The 17,097-nt window shown below is 40.8% G+C and overlaps 1 protein-coding gene across 1 annotated transcript in view; it reads left to right on the forward strand.

The window, feature by feature from the left end:
- Positions 1 to 16,479, forward strand: part of LOC110587267 (solute carrier family 4 member 1 adaptor protein) — a 34,323-nt gene extending 17,844 nt beyond the window's left edge. The window contains exons 7-14 of the mRNA XM_021697482.1: positions 565 to 634; positions 1,620 to 1,806; positions 6,691 to 6,802; positions 8,609 to 8,849; positions 10,605 to 10,691; positions 11,815 to 11,882; positions 13,496 to 13,565; positions 16,160 to 16,479. Coding sequence (XP_021553157.1) covers positions 565 to 634; positions 1,620 to 1,806; positions 6,691 to 6,802; positions 8,609 to 8,849; positions 10,605 to 10,691; positions 11,815 to 11,882; positions 13,496 to 13,565; positions 16,160 to 16,209 — 885 coding nt within the window. The 3' untranslated portion in view covers positions 16,210 to 16,479. The remainder of the gene's footprint in view (positions 1 to 564; positions 635 to 1,619; positions 1,807 to 6,690; positions 6,803 to 8,608; positions 8,850 to 10,604; positions 10,692 to 11,814; positions 11,883 to 13,495; positions 13,566 to 16,159) is intronic.
- Positions 16,480 to 17,097: the final 618 nt, after the last annotated feature.

Raw genomic sequence — 17,097 nt, forward strand, 5'->3', positions numbered from 1 at the left:
GACTCTGTCTATCTATAGGTGGATATTGATCGATGAAAGAGCATTCTTTGGATATGATGTTAATCCTACAAAAAGAAAGGAAAAAGTTTCAAATTCGGCCATTCTGAGGTGAAACTGACTTTAGACTTCTGGCAGTCAAGAATTGTGAAAGGAATTTTGAGGAGTATAGTTCGGTAATAGTCTTAAACTGTATATCCTTTATGAAATCATCATAAGATAGCATGTGTTTTCACTGTATTAAGTAGTATTCAGAGCTTTAAAACATTACCCAACATCTTTTTTTGATTCATCAATGAAAACAAATGCCTTGAGTTCTTTTGAGTAATGTCAAGTCTGTGTTCTGTACATTCATTCTGTTTAATTTTGAGTTAATTCAGAAGTTAGTTCAAATTAAATAAACACATGAAAATTGTTAACTCCATAAGATGCAGATTTAACTGGAATTCTGAATGAGTCCTCTTAAACCTTGTAACAATTATGAAAATAAGAGGAAGAAGACAGAAAAGCTACCATATTTTGAAAGAAGAAAAACATTTGCTAACCCTGTTAATTTGGGTGTTACAGGTTGCAAAGTTAAATGATGCTGAAAAGGAACTCTCTGAGATTTCTGAGAAACTGAAAGCCTCAAGCAAAGGTAAGTTAATGACCCATTAAACAAGTATGTATTGGGTGTCTACCATCTGTAGTTCTCTCTGCCAGCACTGAGCCTAGTTAATAAGATATACAGAACATGGAGTCTTTCTTTTTTTTTTTTTTTTTTTTTTTAAAGATTTTATTTATTTATTTGAGAGAGAGAATGAGATAGAGAGAGCATGAGAAGGGGGAGGGTCAGAGGGAGAAGCAGACTCCCCGCTGAGCAGGGAGCCCGATGCGGGACTCGATCCCGGGACTCCAGGATCATGACCTGAGCCGAAGGCAGCGGCTTAACCAACTGAGCCACCCAGGCGCCCCACATGGAGTCTTTCTAAGGAGCAACATAGCATCTTGGAACTAGAAAGAACATTGTAAGTTATTTGTTTTAAACTCTTTATATAACAGATGAGGAAAATGAAGCCCACTGAGGCAAAATGATGTCCCGAGGTCTTCAAGCTATAACCTGTTTTCTTATTCCTTTTTTTTTTTTTTAAGATTTTATTTATTTGACAGAGAGAGATACAGTGAGAGAGGGAACACAAGCAGGGGGAATGGGAGAGGGAGAAGCAGGCTTCCCGCGGAGCAGGGAGCCTGATGCGGGGCTTGATCCCAGGACTCTGGGATCAGGACCTGAGCCGAAGGCAGACGCTTAACCGACTGAGCCACCCAGGTGCCCCTGTTTTCTTATTCCTGATATGAGTAATGTCCTCTGCCCAGCTTTATGTTAGTGACTTAAAAAAAAAAAAGATTTATTTATTTATTTGAGAGGGATAGAGTGTGCAGTGTGGGGGGAGGGCAGAGGGAGAGAGAGAGAATCCCAAGCAGACTCCCTGAGATCATGACCTGAGCTGAGGTCAAGAGTTGGACGCTCAAGTGACTGAGCCACCCAGGTGCCCCTGTTAGTGACTTTTCTATGGAAACTTTGGCTGAATTTTAAAATATTTGAGGCCAATTTTCTGAATATATATTATCCCTTTCTTGGACAGCTCTGTCAGAGTCACCATCTCAGGACTCTTTAGATGCATTTATGTCAGAAATGAAATCAGGGAGTGCATTGGATGGTGTGTCCCGGAAGAAGCTCCACCTGAGAACTTTTGAACTGAGGAAAGAACAACAGAGACTTAAAGGGTTGATAAAAATTGTAAAACCAGCAGAGATTCCAGAGCTGAAAAAGTAAGTCTTAGTTATACTTGAAATTTTAAATAAACATGTTTGCAAAGATAACATTTTTAATTATATAGTTGTTTTCTTAGATAATCATTACAGAATAGAAATAGAATGTAAGAAATCCTTTAAAGCACAGGAGGCAGTGATTTCATACAGTCAAAACCATTTCATTTGTGAAATATAGACTGCTGTAGGATTTTTAGAGAAAACTATATTGATTCCTGTTTCATTGGAAGGCTCTGAATTTTTTTTTTTTAAGATTTTATTTATTTATCTGACAGAGTGAGAGAGCACAAGCAGGGGGAGCAGCAGAGGGAGAGGAAGAAACAGGCTTTCTGCTGAGCAGGGAGACTGATGCAGGGCTCGATCCCAGGACCCTGGTATCATGACCTGAGCTGAAAGCAGACGCTTAACAGATTGAGCCACCCAGGTGCCCCAAGGCTCTGAATTTTTTACTTAATCTTTTTTTTTTAAGATTTTATTTATTTATTCATGAGAGACAGAGAGGGAGAGAGAGAGGCATAGGCAGAGGGAGAAGCAGGCTCCTCGCTGAGCAAGGAGCCCGATGTGGGACTTGATCCCAGGACTCTCGGATCATGATCTGAGCCAAAGGCAGACGCTCAACCGACTGAGCCACCCAGGTGCCCCCCCCCCGCCTTTTTAAAAGATTTTATTTATTGAATTTTTTACTTAATCTTTTAATGCAGAGTAAACTTCTTTAAAGAGAAACATGCCAAAAGGCTAATTTCCCTAATATATAAAGACCTTTGAATAAGTAGACAACCATCTACCGAAGAAAAAAATGGGAAAAGGATATCAACTGACAAGCCACTGAAAAAGAAATACAAATGGCTCTTAACTATTTAAAAAAAATGCTCAATCTTGCTTATAAGAGGAATACAAATATAATAATGTAATACCATTTTTTAATCTATGATTTTAAAACCACAGATGAAAATATGTGAGTGCAGATTATTTTAGCACCTGATTTGTAATTCCTAAGAACCAGTTGACAATTTTAATATATTTAAATACTTTTTAAAAAAGATTTTATTTATTTATTTATTTGAGAGAGAGAGAGAGAACACAGCAGGGGAAGGAGCAAAGGGAGAGGGACAAGCAGACTCTGAGCTGAGCACAGAGCCCGATCAATGCAGGGCTCGATCCCACAACCCTGAGATCATGACCTGAGCTGAAATCAAGAACCGGATGCCCAACTGACTGAGCCACCTGGGCGACCCATATTTAAATACTTTTAAAGTGGAATTTCTTCCTTTAAAATGGGGGAAGGCATAACCCCCTAAAGTTGATTTTATTGGTTAACTTTGATTTTGTGAAAATTATTGGAAGAAATTAACCTAATCCTTTTTTTTTTTAGTAGTTTGTGAACAAGATTTTGGGACTAATTTTTCCCAGATTTGGCTAGTATTTGTGAGTGTGTGAATGTATGTGTGGTGTGTGTGTGTGTGTGTGTGTGTGAGAGAGAGAGAGAGCATAAGATCCAATCTTTCAATTTGACATTATTTTCACATTTTGTTCTATGTGATCTCAACAAATTTTGAAAATGTTGAGTAGGTTATTGTGGAAATGAGCAACTCCCAGTGAGCACAATTCAGGTAGGCATCTCAAAAAGTGGTATTGCCTAGGTGGGATCACTCACTTATGAAGGTAATTAACTCTGGAAAGTTTCTTATTTTCTTTTGATCTGTGCTGGCCTGTACAGCACCCAATAGTCTCCTGTGATATTAAAATTAAATGAAATTAAAAACTCAGTTCTTCAGTCAAGTAGTCCCATTTCATGTCCTCAATAGCCATATGTGACTAGTGGCTACTATATTGGACAACGCAGATGTAGAACATTTCCATTATTGCAGAAAGTTCTGTTTGGATAGTGCTGCTTTAAGTAGGTTCAGCCTGGAGCCCAGTGCGGGGCTTGAACTCACCACCTTGAGATCAAGACCTGAGCTGAGATCAAGAGTTGGCTGCTTAAACAAGTGAGCCACCAGGTGCCCCATGGACAGTGCTACTTTATTTTTTTAATTTTTTAATTTTATTATGTTAATCACCATACATCACATCATTAGTTTTTGTGTTTAGTGTTTAGTGTTAGTTTAGTGTTCCATGATTCATTGTTTGCGTATAACACTCAGTGCTCCATTCAATACGTGCCCTCTTTAATACCCATCACCAGGCTAACCCATCCCCTCACCCCCCTCCCCTCTAGAACCCTCAGTTTGTTTCTCAGAGTCCATAGTCTCTCATGGTTTGTCTCCCCCTCCAATTTCCCCCCCTTCATTTTTCCCTTCCTACTATCTTCTTTTTTTTAACATATAATGTATTATTTGTTTCAGAGGTACAGGTCTGTGATTCATCAGTCTTACACAATTCACAGCAGTCACCATAGCACATACCCTCCCCAATGTCTATCACCCAGCCACCCTATCCCTCCCACCCCCCACCACTCCAGCAACCCTCAGTTTGTTTCCTGAGATTAAGAATTCTGGTATCAGTGAGATCATATGATGCATGTCTTTCTCTGATTGACTTACTTCGCTCAGCATAATACCCTCCAATTCCATCCATGTCGTTGCCAATGGCAAGATTTCATTCCTTTTGATGGATGCATAATATTCCATTGTATATATATACCACACCTTCTTTATCCATTCATCTGTCGATGGACATCTTGGCTCTTTCCATAGTTTGGCTATTGTGGACATTGCTGCTATAAACATCAGACAGTGTTACTTTAGATTGTCAGTAAGCATTTATGTAGCCACTTAGCACTGTGTACAAAACCTGTAATTTAATGCTGGGGGCATTGCATAGATGAATATCTAGATATTGGGAGGCACCTTTTTTTTTTTAATAGAGATGTAAAGACAAAATGTTTCTGGAGCCCTTGATCATCTGTACAGAAAATTAATCCCCAAATTACTAGCAGGTTTGTTAAAAGATTTATGTGTAGTTTGGATATTTCATACAGTGATTCATAGGTCAGTTCACAAAAGCTATGACCCAAGTGGTATTTCATTTACTGATAGTAAGGAGGGGGGTTAGCACTCAAGTTAGACTCCCTGGCTTTCATTCTCAGCTCTATGAATTACTTTTTGGGCATTTTGAGGCAAGTTATGTAATTTCTTTGACCTTTGCTTTCCTCTGTAAATTAGAAGTACAGGTGATGTTGAAAGATGACATGAATAGGGGTGCCTGGGTGGCTTAGTCAGTTGGGCATCCGACTTTTGGTTTTGGCTTGGGTCATGATCTTGGGGTTGTGGGATCAAGCCCCATGTTGAGCTCTGCACTCTCTCTCCCTCTGCCCCTCCCCCTGCTCATGTGCTCTCTCTCTAATGAAATAAAATAAAATCTTTAAAAAGGAAAAGATGACATGAATAGCACTTGACAAAGTGCTGGCGTATATGTATTACTGTTGTCATCATTGTCCTATTTCTGCTACACCTAGCAGCTATTCGCAATGTCGTATTTATGGAGAAAGGATAAAAACTCCTGAGGCATAGTTCAGGGTAAACAGACAGTGAGTTTTAATTCTAACTCCAAAATCCTTTCCCTTGATAAGTCATCCCTGCGAGAGAGGGTATGTCAGCTTCCTCCAGAGCCTCCCTTCTTGCTGTGTGTCTGCTTAGTTTCACCTCCCTTTCCTACTTTAGATCCTGGCCTTTAGATGTGTGTACCTTCTCCCTCTCTTCTCACTCGAGGGTTGAACTTTCAAACTTTCTACCTAACACCTTTTCCCACTGAGCCAAGCAGCTCTTGATTGTGATCCCATCTTCTGCCTTTTTGTCTCCTTGGGGTGTCTTTGCTCGTCCTCCAGACCAGCCAAGCTATTTAATGGAGCTGAAAAATATCTGTGTTGCTCTTCACTTTGTCTTTGAGGCCTTTGGGGAGGGGCTGTGAAGGATAATATTTAAGGCCAAGCAGGCAGGATTCTGCTGGTGGCCTTAGCAAGGCAATGGGTCTGTCTGTGGTAGAGAGCAAGGGGGTGAGGCTAGGCCCAAGAGCACTGCCGAGAGGGTAAGAAGAAGAAGGCAGCAGTGGCAAATAGGGCTTTAGCTGGAGCAGCGAGGTCAGTTTCTTGTATGGGTCACTGTGCATCAGGCGTGCCAGCGCTCTCCCTGTATTCCAGAATGCAGGCCTGTCCTTCCCTCTGTCCCCTCATGCTGCCTACTCTGAGTGTCTGGTCAACTCAACTGCCATCCTTTTTGGTTTTGCTCATTTCTTGTTTTCACCTGCTCTTTCCTAATTTCTACAATCTCTTCTCTTTGCTCTTCCTCAGCTTTACCCGAGTGGGCTTAGCTGTTATAACTCTGTCCAGCCAGTGAGATTGGTGACAAGCTCATCAGTTGTAAGGTCTCTCATTATGTCTTTGTCATTATTCACCATGCAGTATAGCCCCTACACACACACTTTTTTTTTTTTTTAAACTTTTGTGATCAGAGCCTTTGTGTGTGGTATGATGTCAGTGTGGACTCCAGATAAGTAAGACACTGTGAGTCCTCTTGAGAGGTTGGTGGAAAATAGGGCTTTACCCCATGGATCTATCTCCTACCACTCAGTGGGAATGGGGTCTTGCCCCCAAAGATAGTGATCTTTGTACTATCAGTATCAGTTTATGAAGGTGAAGTCAGGTAGCATGTTGCAACTTACTAAAGTTGGAGCCTCATCTTGCCCTTAATAGCCCTGTGTCTCTGAGAGTCAGCAGTGTCATTGTCCATTCAGATTCTCTTGGCCTTCCCTATTAATATATGCTTCAGTACTCATTTTGTGGAAATTTTTGTTTTGCCAAAAGTTTCTTTGTCATTGTCCAGGGTGTTTTTAGAAAAAATCTTGGCTTCACTGGAATAGATATGTATAATTCTTCTTTCTTCTTAGGACTGAAAGTCAGCCTACAGATGTGGAAAACAAAGCTAAAAAGCTTACGTTGCCTCTCTTTGGTGCCATGAAAGGAGGAAGCAAATTCAAATTAAAAACGGGAACAGTAGGGGTAAGTTGGGGGTCATGGTGTTAAACTTTTAGCTCTCAAGTCAATTTGCATGTAACTGATTTGTACATTGAACATCAATTTATTAATTTGTGATGAATGTCGCATTTAAGAAGTGTCTCTTTTCCTGGTGGGTGGATATTGTAGCATTTGGACTCAGCTAACATTTGCTAGTCATATAGTCCCTGCACCTGGCCCTGCCATACGGCCTTCCACACTTCATTTACTCCCTCCAACACTTCATGACGTGTGGGAATTATTACCTCTCACAGGTGAGGAAACGGGTTCAGAGAGGTTAAATATGAGATCACATCATCAATAGGTGACTAGACTGGCAATCAAATCCAGGTCCTCGGTTTCTTGAATTTTGTGATCTCTCTGCTGTCCTCTAACACTTCACTGGTGAATGTTTTTGCTTTGCGTACAACCCTCTTCACAGATTCAGCTTTTAAAAGGTCTTCATACCTAAAAAGCTGAACCTTGTGTAGTAGTGTGTGAGGGCTGCCCTAACCAAACACCACAGACTGGGTGGCTTAAATGACAGAAATTTATTTTCTCACAATTCCAGAGGCTGGAAGTCCAAGATCAGCATGCCAGCAGGGTTGATTTCTGCTGAGGTCCTTTTCCTTGGCTTGGAGGTGGCCGCCCCTCCTCCTGCATCTTCCTGTGGTCATCCCTCTGTGCACTTGCACCTGTGGTGTCTCCCCCTCCTCTTATAAGAAAACCAGTCATCTTGGATTAGGGCCCCACTCTAACTGCTTTCTTTTAACTTACCTCTAAAAATTTTACCTCTAAATGTGGTTACATTCTGAGGTACTGGGGGTTGGGACTTCATATGAATTTTGTGGGGACAGAATTCAGCCCCCAGCACCTTGAATTAGGGCAAACTCAGGTTCACCTGAGATGCAGGCTTTTCTGTGAGGGCGGGGGGAGAGCAGGTACTTGTGTTTTAGTTAGAGGGAAAACTCTTTACTAAAAAGCTCTCTTTAGAGGTTTACTGAATTCAGTCCTATATTTTAAAAATGATATGCCCAACATATACTTTGGTACTTTCTCTCTATCCCTTAAGCTTCAATCAACTTTTTCTAATAATTTTATTAAAAGGTCTTGATTAAAATATTTGGCTTTATTCTTTAAGAAATGTCTTCAGGGGGCGCCTGGGTGGTGCAGTCGGTTGAGCGTCCAACTCTTGGTTTCAGCTCAGGTCGTGATCTCAAGGTTGTGAGATTGAGCTGCGGGTCTGGCTCCACGCTCAGTGCAGAACCTGCCTGAGATTCTCTCCCTCTCCCTCTGCCCCTCCCCGCTGCTCTCTCTCTAAAATAAATAAATAAATCTTAAAAGAAAAAAAAAATGTCTTAAGGATCTGTTTTACTGATTTACATGTCTCCTTTCTTTGAAATTGTGTTAAATCTAAAATGAAAAAGCTGCACAAATGATCTGTTTCTCAGAAATGTGTGTCTGATTTACCCCTGGAAGATTTTGTGATGAATTAAGACCCTTTAACACCATGAGGGGTAACAGGACAGAATTCCTGCAGCTGGTACCTGCAATAAATGTTTTAGTCCCCTACAAGCTGTTTCAAGTGACTCGTACTTAATATTCTTTTGACCCTAGAAACTAATAAAGATATGTGTTAAAGGTCCATAGATGAGTAAAATTTCATGTGCGAGTCCTACTTCCAGCAGACTTCTGCAGGGTCCATCAGCCTGGAGAGGTTAGACATTTTACACATTTAGCTTAATTTCCTTGAAGAGATTTGTCTCTATCATTATGTGGAACTATTTGTTCATGGTTTTGTTTCATTCATAGAAGTTACCCCCTAAGCGTCCAGAACTCCCTCCAGCTCTAATGAGAATGAAGGATGAGCCTGAAGTAGAAGAGGAGGAGGAGGAAGAGGAAGAGGAAGATGAGAGGGAAAACGAGGGGGATGAAAGGGGAAAAATGGAGGCTGGAAGCAGTAGGCTGCAGCAGGAGACAGAGCCGGAAGATGCAGTGCAGGAAGCGAGGCCTGCCACTGACCTCATGTGTTCTAAAGAGACAAAAACCCATGGTAATATCTGTCTTCTCCTTCCCGTGCTGTTCAGTGGGGCATTTGCATTGATTGTGCACAGGTTTGAAAAGCAAAGCCAGTTCTTGCTTGTGCATTTTGACTTTGTGGCACTTTATGATATGTGATACCGCTGACTCTGGAAACATACTTTCTTGGTCTTTCTTTGACCGTCAGTCATTATTTATCCTCATTGCAAAATCAGAGCAGGCATTTCCAGTGTATTCTAGAATTACAGAACATTGAAAGCTGTGGAATCTGAAACCACAGCTGCTGTGGAACAGCCCTGAGCCGCCTCCATTGTGTGATTGGAGGGCAGTAGAAGAGGGTGCGTGATGGGGCCTGATCAGGTAAACCTCCCCTTAGTCATTATTTTCCCATCTCTAAAACAGAGGCTAAGCATAATTGTGTCCTCGGTACACACTTCTTAGGAAGCACAGTGCCTTATTCATCTTTTTGTCCGTGGTACCTAGTGGGCAACCTGGCACACAGTACTCACCCACCTCAGCCAAGGTTTGATGACAAATGACAAAAGAGGGAATTGATTGGTTTTTAAATATGTTTTCTTCTGATTGTAAGAGGAAGGTGTATTCATTTTAGAAACTTTGGATCATACGTAAAAGTCCAAAGAAGAAAAGAGAAATCTCCTGCAATCTCACCCCCAGAGATCATTGTTCATCTTTTCAGTATCCTCTTGTCCCTTGTCAGCTGCAGGAGTTATTTTCCTGCAGGGTGTTAAGACTTCACAGAAAATAGGGAGCATGAGGAAAAACAAAACAAAAACTGACATTAAATATGCATGGGAATGCATGCATGTCTACTTCCAAAACAAATCCGGTTTGTCTGCATAAAGTGCCAGGCCTGGTATGGAGGCCTTCTCTTGATTCATCCTCAGTTGTTTGAGAAAAGAAAAGTTTCCGTTTTTTCATCTGTGAGAGATCTTTTGTTTTTGCATTTTCCTTTGTTTAGTTACTGGCAAAATGCTTAGCCTTTTCCAACAAGATGCTTACACGTGCTTTTTTTATGAGTCCCGTCTTTGATCCATACATTGTGAAGGTGGCATAAACAGGTTAGTAGGAGGGCGAGCAATAAGTACTTTTTGGTTAAGGGACTAAAGGAAATACATGTGTGTGTAAAAATAGCAGATTTTAAAATTTGGTAAAGATACATTAATGAGTAAATCTGCAGCTGATTAGGGATGACTCTAGGCCTCTTTTTTTTTTTTTTCAATGTTAGGATCATATTGTACATGCTATTTTATAACCTGTTTTTTTCTGTGTCTTAAAATTTTCTTTTAAAATGTGGAGTCAGTAAGGAGCATAGTGGTCCATCACATGCTTGTGCCATAATTTATTTAATCACCTCCCTGTAGACCTGTACGTAATTTATTAATTTTTGCTATTCTAAGCATATTGTATATATAATAAATCTTGGTACTCATCTGATTATTTTCTTTGAATATGTTCCTGGAAATAGAATTTCTAGGCCAAGGAATATGTACGTTTTTTAAGGCTTTTGGTAAGTAGTGCTGAAAAGTTTTACTTCAGAGTTGGCCAGTTTTTAAAGTGGAAAATTGATTTCTCTGTTAAACATATGGAGGCACATTTTTTTGAAAATCTAATTAAGTTTATTGAAGCTAATGATAGTAAAGCTGGATGATTATGTATTTACTTAGCTTTTCTTGCTTTTGTTTTTGTTTTCTTCGTTCCCCACCATGAATTAAATAATAACAGTATGCTCTGGTTCTGCATTTTATAGAAAACATGTCTCAACTCAGCCAAGTGGAACAGAATAAAGATTATCAAGAGATCAGTGAAACAGCTGCATCATGTGAGGAACCCTCAGGCAAGTAATGTAGCCGACTCCCTTGCTGCCCTGCACACGAGCAACCAGCTGGTGTCAGACAGGAGGGGTTGGGAGCTGAGCTGAAGCAGCACAGAGAATGGCCTTTCAGACACTGGGCAGACGCTCCTGCCAGGGCCCTGGACAGAACTGGAATATATGAGAGGTTATGTTTGGCGCCATCCCATTTGCCTTTCTTTATTCCTTTCCTACCTCCTGGGGTTCTGTCTCCCTGACCTACAGAATTCCTACTGCCTTTGCGCTTCCCTGGCATGGAAAGCCCTGGCCATGCAAAGCCCTCTCCAACTTTTCATCTCCCAGAGATGAGTCTGCCTATCATGGGAGTGATTCCAAAACTATTAAAATAAATAAAATAAATTGAAAGGACTGGTTTTGGGACACCTGGGTGGCTTAGTTGGTTGAGTGTCTGACTCTTGGTTTCAGCTCAGGTCATGATCTCCTGGGTTGTGGGATTGAACCCTGCATCGGGCTCCATGCTCAGCACAGAGTCTGTTGGAGATTCTCTCTCTCTGTCCCTCCCCTCACTCATGTTCTCTCTCTCTCAAATAAACAATCTTAAAAAAAAAAGAAAGGACTGGTTTTCTACTGTTTTAACTGTAATGGTTGAACTGTAGAATAGTAAAATCAGCCTCATTTTCCTTTCCCTTTTAATTTATTTTATTTTATTTTATTTTAAAGATTTTATTTTTATTTGACAGAGAGAGAGCACAAGCAGGGGGAACAGCAGGCAGAGGGAGAGGGAGAAGCAGGCCCCCTGCTCGGCAGGGAGCCCGATGTGGGGCTTGATCCCAGGACCCTGAGATCATGACCTGAGCCGAAGGCAGATGCTCAACCATCTGAGCCACCCAGGTGCCCCTCCTTTCCCTTTTTAAATGGTGTGATTATATTCAAGCTTGTAGAACAGCCTTAGGATTTGAAAACTAGGGTTATTAGCAGAGAGAAAGTTCTCTTAAGATAGTCTTTATAGTAGAAGGAATTTTTGAGAATTTGATTGTTACATGTTTTCTTCAATTTTTATAATGCTCTCTTAGGAGGAATTTGTTTTTTTCTATTTTACTTATTCTGAAATAGCTATTGCCTCTTGTTTTTCTTTTTCTCAAATTAGCATCAGAGAATGAATATGAGAAAAACAGAGATGAATTGAAGACAAAGAAAGCTCCTGGTCCAGGCAAAGTAAGTACTTTAGCCATAATCTTCACCTCTCTAGAAGTAAAAGTGAATCCCCTTGTCATAGACCACATTCAGAAGAGTGAATTTTTAAGGATTGTCTTAGCAGAGTTCCCAACTGCCTAATACTCCCTTTTCTAGAAGTCTGGGCTCTCTTTTATTTTTGAATTTTTATGTTTTGAATTCTCTGTTCTTTTCTCCATCCACACAGTTCCCTATAACTCCACATATACCTCTTTGATTAATTGTCAATCTTTGTTCCTATCCTTTTATGCCATACAAAGGCATTTTAAAGTTTTAAAGATTTATTTATTTATTTATTTGACAGAGAGAGACACAGCGAGAGAGGGAACACAAGCAGGGGGAGTGGGAGAGGGAGAAGCAGGCTCCCCGCGGAGCAGGGAGCCCGATACGGGGCTCGATCCCAGGACCCTGGGATCATGACCTGAGCCGAAGGCGGATGCTTAATGACTGAGCCACCCAGGTGCCCCTGAATAATATATTCTTATTTGACTATTTTTATTACACAGAAGATAGAATGTAATGTGCTGTATTCTACATCAGGATTTATTTTTTTTAACTTATTGTGGAAATCACTGTGTATCAGTATACCAAGAGCTTCCTACTGTACGGATGTACTCCACTTAACCAGTTCCCTATAGGTGGACACTTGGGTTGTTTCTAGTCTTTTATTATAACAGTGCTATAATGAATAATCTTGTGTATACATAATTTTGTGTGGATACAGTAAGTTCCCAAAAGTGGGATTGCTAGATTGTGTCAGGAGGTCCCAAGACCCTCAGGCTAGGTAATTCACAGGAGGCCTCACAGGACTCAGCCTGTGGTTGTACTCATAGCTATGATTTACTAGAGTAAAAGGATACCAAGTACAGTCAGCAAAGGGAAAAGGCACGTGGAGCAAAGTCTGAGGAAACCACGCGTAAGCTTCCAAGAGTCCTTTTTCATTGGAATCACACAGGATGTGCTTAATTCCCCTAGCAATGAGTTGTGACAGTTTATGAAATGTTACTAACCAGGGAGGCTCATTAGAGACTCAGTGCCCAGGATTTTTATTGGGGACTGATCACATAGGCACCTTCTGCCTGGCATGCCCTCAAATTCCATTCTCCCAGAAGGAAAGTTGATGTTCAGCATGAACCATACTGTTTTTATAGACATTGTAGGCATAGTAAGCCACTTTTATCAGGGTAGTAGGAACCCTCCAGAAATCCAAGTCCCCAGATACCAGGCGAGGGCCAACCTTGTAAACAGGCCTTTCAAAGGATAGCAGTCAGACTTGCCCTGTTAACTCTTTTCTGCACCTAGATCAAAAGACAGATTCCAAATTTCCCTCTATGGGGGTTATACCATTAGAACTCATACCTCTGTTAACAGCCCCTTTTAGAAAACATCACTTCACTCTCACTGGCTGAAAATCAGCTTGTTGAGGCTTTACGGCAAAAAGTCAAGGTTCAGAAAGAGAGTGTTCCCCCATTTTTTGGTTACTTATGTTAAGGTAATTAATGGAAGCTTTTCTCTTAGTTTTTATTTGCTGACAGGCATAGGGACAATGATTCTTAGAGTTAAAATTCTTTAGAGTAAAATTCTTTTCTTTGCAGCTTCCAGCAACACTTTCCTCCAAATATCCAGAAGATGACCCAGACTACTGTGTGTGGGTCCCACCTGAAGGTAGATTGTTTTTATTACTTTTCTTCTCTTCTAAGACTTAATTATTTATATTTCTGAATAGGTAATGTATATTTAAGGTTCAAAATAAGAAAGTTTTTATGAGTATATAGTGGGATGGGGCACCTGGGTAGTGCAGTTGGTTAAGTGTCCAACTCTTTTTTTTTTTTTTTTTAAAGATTTATTTATTTATTTGAGAGAGAGAATGAGAGACAGAGAGCACATGAGGGGGGGGAGGGTCAGAGGGAGAAGCAGACTCCCTGCCGAGCAGGGAGCCCGATGCGGGACTCGATCCCGGGACTCCAGGATCATGACCTGAGCCGAAGGCAGTCGCTTAACCAACTGAGCCACCCAGGCGCCCTGTCCAACTCTTGATTTTACCACAGGTTGTGATCTCAGGGTCGTGAAATTGAGTCCCATGTTGGGCTCCTCGCTCAGTGCAGAGTCTGTTTGGGATTCTCTCTCCCTCTGCCCCTCCCTCCCATTCACTCGTGCCCTCTCTTTCTCTCTCTAAAATAAATAGGGGTGCTTGGGTGGCTCAGTTGGCTAAGCGTCTAACTTTGGCTCAGGTCATGATCTCAGGGTCCTGGGATCGAGCCCCACATCTGGCTCCCTGCTCAGCAGGGAGTCTGCTTCTCCCTCTCCCTCTACCACTTCCCCTGCTTGTGCTCTCTTTCTCTCTCTCTCTCTCTCAAATAAATAATCTTTAAAAAAAAAAAAAAGTCTTTTTTTTAATCTTAAAAAAAAAAAGTATGTAGTGGGAAAGTTCTCCCTTCTAGGGGAACAGGTAGAGTAAAAGATCTGAAGAGACATATCGACCAAATATAATTTGTGGATTCTGCTTGAATCCTTATTTGAACAAACAACTATTAAAAAATTATATACCAGGGCGCCTGGGTGGCTCAGTTGGTTAAGCGACTGCTTTCGGCTCAGGTCATGATCCTGGAGTCCCGGGATCGAGTCCCACATCAGGCTCCTTGCTCAGCAGGGAGTCTGCTTCTCCCTCTGACCCTCCTCCCTCTCATGCTCTCTGTCTCTCATTCTCTCTCTCACAAATAAATAAAATCTTAAAAAAAAAAAAAAGAATTATATACCAGTCAGATAATTTTGAACACTAGCCAGATATGCGATGATACTAGGAAATTATTAATTATTTTAAAGTGTGGAATGATGTTATGTTTTTGAAAAAGTCCTTATCTTCTAGGACTGTGTACAGAAGTGTTCACAGATGGAATATATGGGATATGCCTTAACATAATCCTATAGAAGTAGAGGATGAGGGAGCGTGGAGGGGGTAATAGATAAAGCAGGACGTGTCACATATTGATAGTTGTTTTAGCTGGGTGATAAGTACATGGAGATTCATTATATTTTTTTCTTTACTTCTGCATGTCTTTTAAATTTTCTTTAAAGTTATAAAAACAGGGATGCCTGGGTGGTTCAGTCGGTTAAGCGTCTGCTTTCAGCTCAGATCATGATCCCCGGGTCCTAGGATCGAGTCTCGCATCGGGCTCCCTGCTCAGCGGGGAGCCTGCTTCTCTCTCTGCCTGCTTCTCTCTCTGCTTGTGCTCTCTCTGACAGATAAATAAAATCTTTAAAAAAAAAAGTTATAAAAACAACAAATACTGGCTCTGCCTCAGCTACTTGGTGCCAAATATCACTTTCTTGTGACTTCTTATATATGTCACATAAAATGCTTGTGTGAGCAATTAAATACATAATATTTCACTGTTGTTTTTACACAAATAGAAGCATATTCTATACCTTGCTGTTTTGCACTTAACACTATGGAGATCTTTCCATAGCTATAGATTCCTTCTTCCCTCCCTCCCTCCCTTCCCTCCTTCCTTCCTTTGTAGCATAGTTCTTTTTTATGGTATAGATAATACCTTTACTTTTTATTCCATTCCCTCAATGAATATATGCTGTGTTTCCAATTTTGCCATTACAAACAACTCTGCATGTAGGGGAAGGGGTTGGGGGCTGGGGTAACTGGGTGATAGACATTAAGGAGGGCACGTGATGTAATGAGCATTGGGTGTTACATAAGACTCATGATTCAGTGACCTCTACCTCTGAAACTAATAATACATTATATGTTAATTAATTAAAAAAACAACTCTGCAATAAGTAACCTCAAACATAATACTTTTGCAAGTACAGAGGTGCATATGTAGAAAAAATCATAAAAGTTAACATGCTGGATCAGAGGCTATAAACATTTTTAAGACATTATAAATTGCATTCTGTAGAGGGGGTACAGCTTATGTTCATACATACACTCTTAAGGCAATATATGAGATGCTTGTTCCCCATATGCTCATCACAGATTGCTTTTTCTATGGATCAGGTTTCTAGTATACTAGTAGTTAATAGAAATTTTGTTACTAGAAATGTTTGCTTTTTATTGGCTAATAAATATAAAGGTAGAAATGGAAAGAGAACCAAATTTTGAAATTGTATGCAAAAAGGCAGAGTTCTAGAATAGAAGAAACCTCTTTTGTCTGTTTTACTTTTTAGCCCACTAATGTCTGGGTATCTTTTCCCTCCTGACTTTGGAAAAGTGAATGTGTTTCTTTCTTTATACTCTGATCTAGGCCAAAGTGGAGATGGCAGGACCCATCTGAATGACAAGTATGGCTATTGACTGCTTCAGAATCCTAAAGGAAGACCTTGTGGACCATGTGACATGGGATATGTAGGGTCCTATATCAAGTTGAATGTCCAGAGAAGGAGTTCAGGTGATCTTTTGTAAAATCTGGTGACTGGCCTTTTCTTCCATTCTCATGGCTCCCTAAATTTATCTACTCATCTGATTCTCGTTTAAAAGTGTTTGTGTATGTATGTAAAAAGAAACCGTATATTTTGAGAATTGGTAAAATGAGATATGACTCTATTAAAAGAGAAGGTGAAGATGTCTCATGTTTGCTTAAGGCCACAATGTCTTTCATTAAGTTTTAGGGACTATGCTTCTCCTGAGGAATAGGGTGCTTCTGGCAGCTAGACTTTAGGCTTCACTCATAGGGCCTCCTCAAATAAGTGTTCAAATTTGAGGTCATGCCATAGTGTGACCCTGGGTGTCCCTGTCATTCCTGGAACTAAAAGTAGATACAGAGTGGGGGCTTCCTCCTCCCTCCCACTGTAATCCTTCTGCCAGGTTTGAGAACAGACCCTGATTTATCAGGACACAGTTCAGGACCATAGTACACCTTGTGCACTCAGGCACCAGTCCTGATAAAACCTCAGTCCTTTGAATGTCCTGGACTCTGACCAGTCAGATTAGTCACTCCTTCTCCTGTGGAAAGGTGCAAATAGGGTCATAGAATGAAAAGCTGGATGTGTTCTGTCCATTGTGGGGCTTCTCACTTCTGTGGAGAGGAGAATAAAAGTTCTTTCTCTCTGGAAACACAAAGAAATGTGAGAAGATGTCTTATCTCCCCCAGTGTACCCTCTCCCCGCCCCAACATTAGTGAACACCCCACTTCCACAGGGAATGAAAGCCTAAGAGTGGAAGCAAGGTGGAGAGTTTGTGGAT

Source organism: Neomonachus schauinslandi, chromosome 10 (genome assembly GCF_002201575.2).
Source record: "Neomonachus schauinslandi chromosome 10, ASM220157v2, whole genome shotgun sequence".
Classification (NCBI taxonomy): Eukaryota; Metazoa; Chordata; class Mammalia; order Carnivora; family Phocidae; genus Neomonachus; species Neomonachus schauinslandi.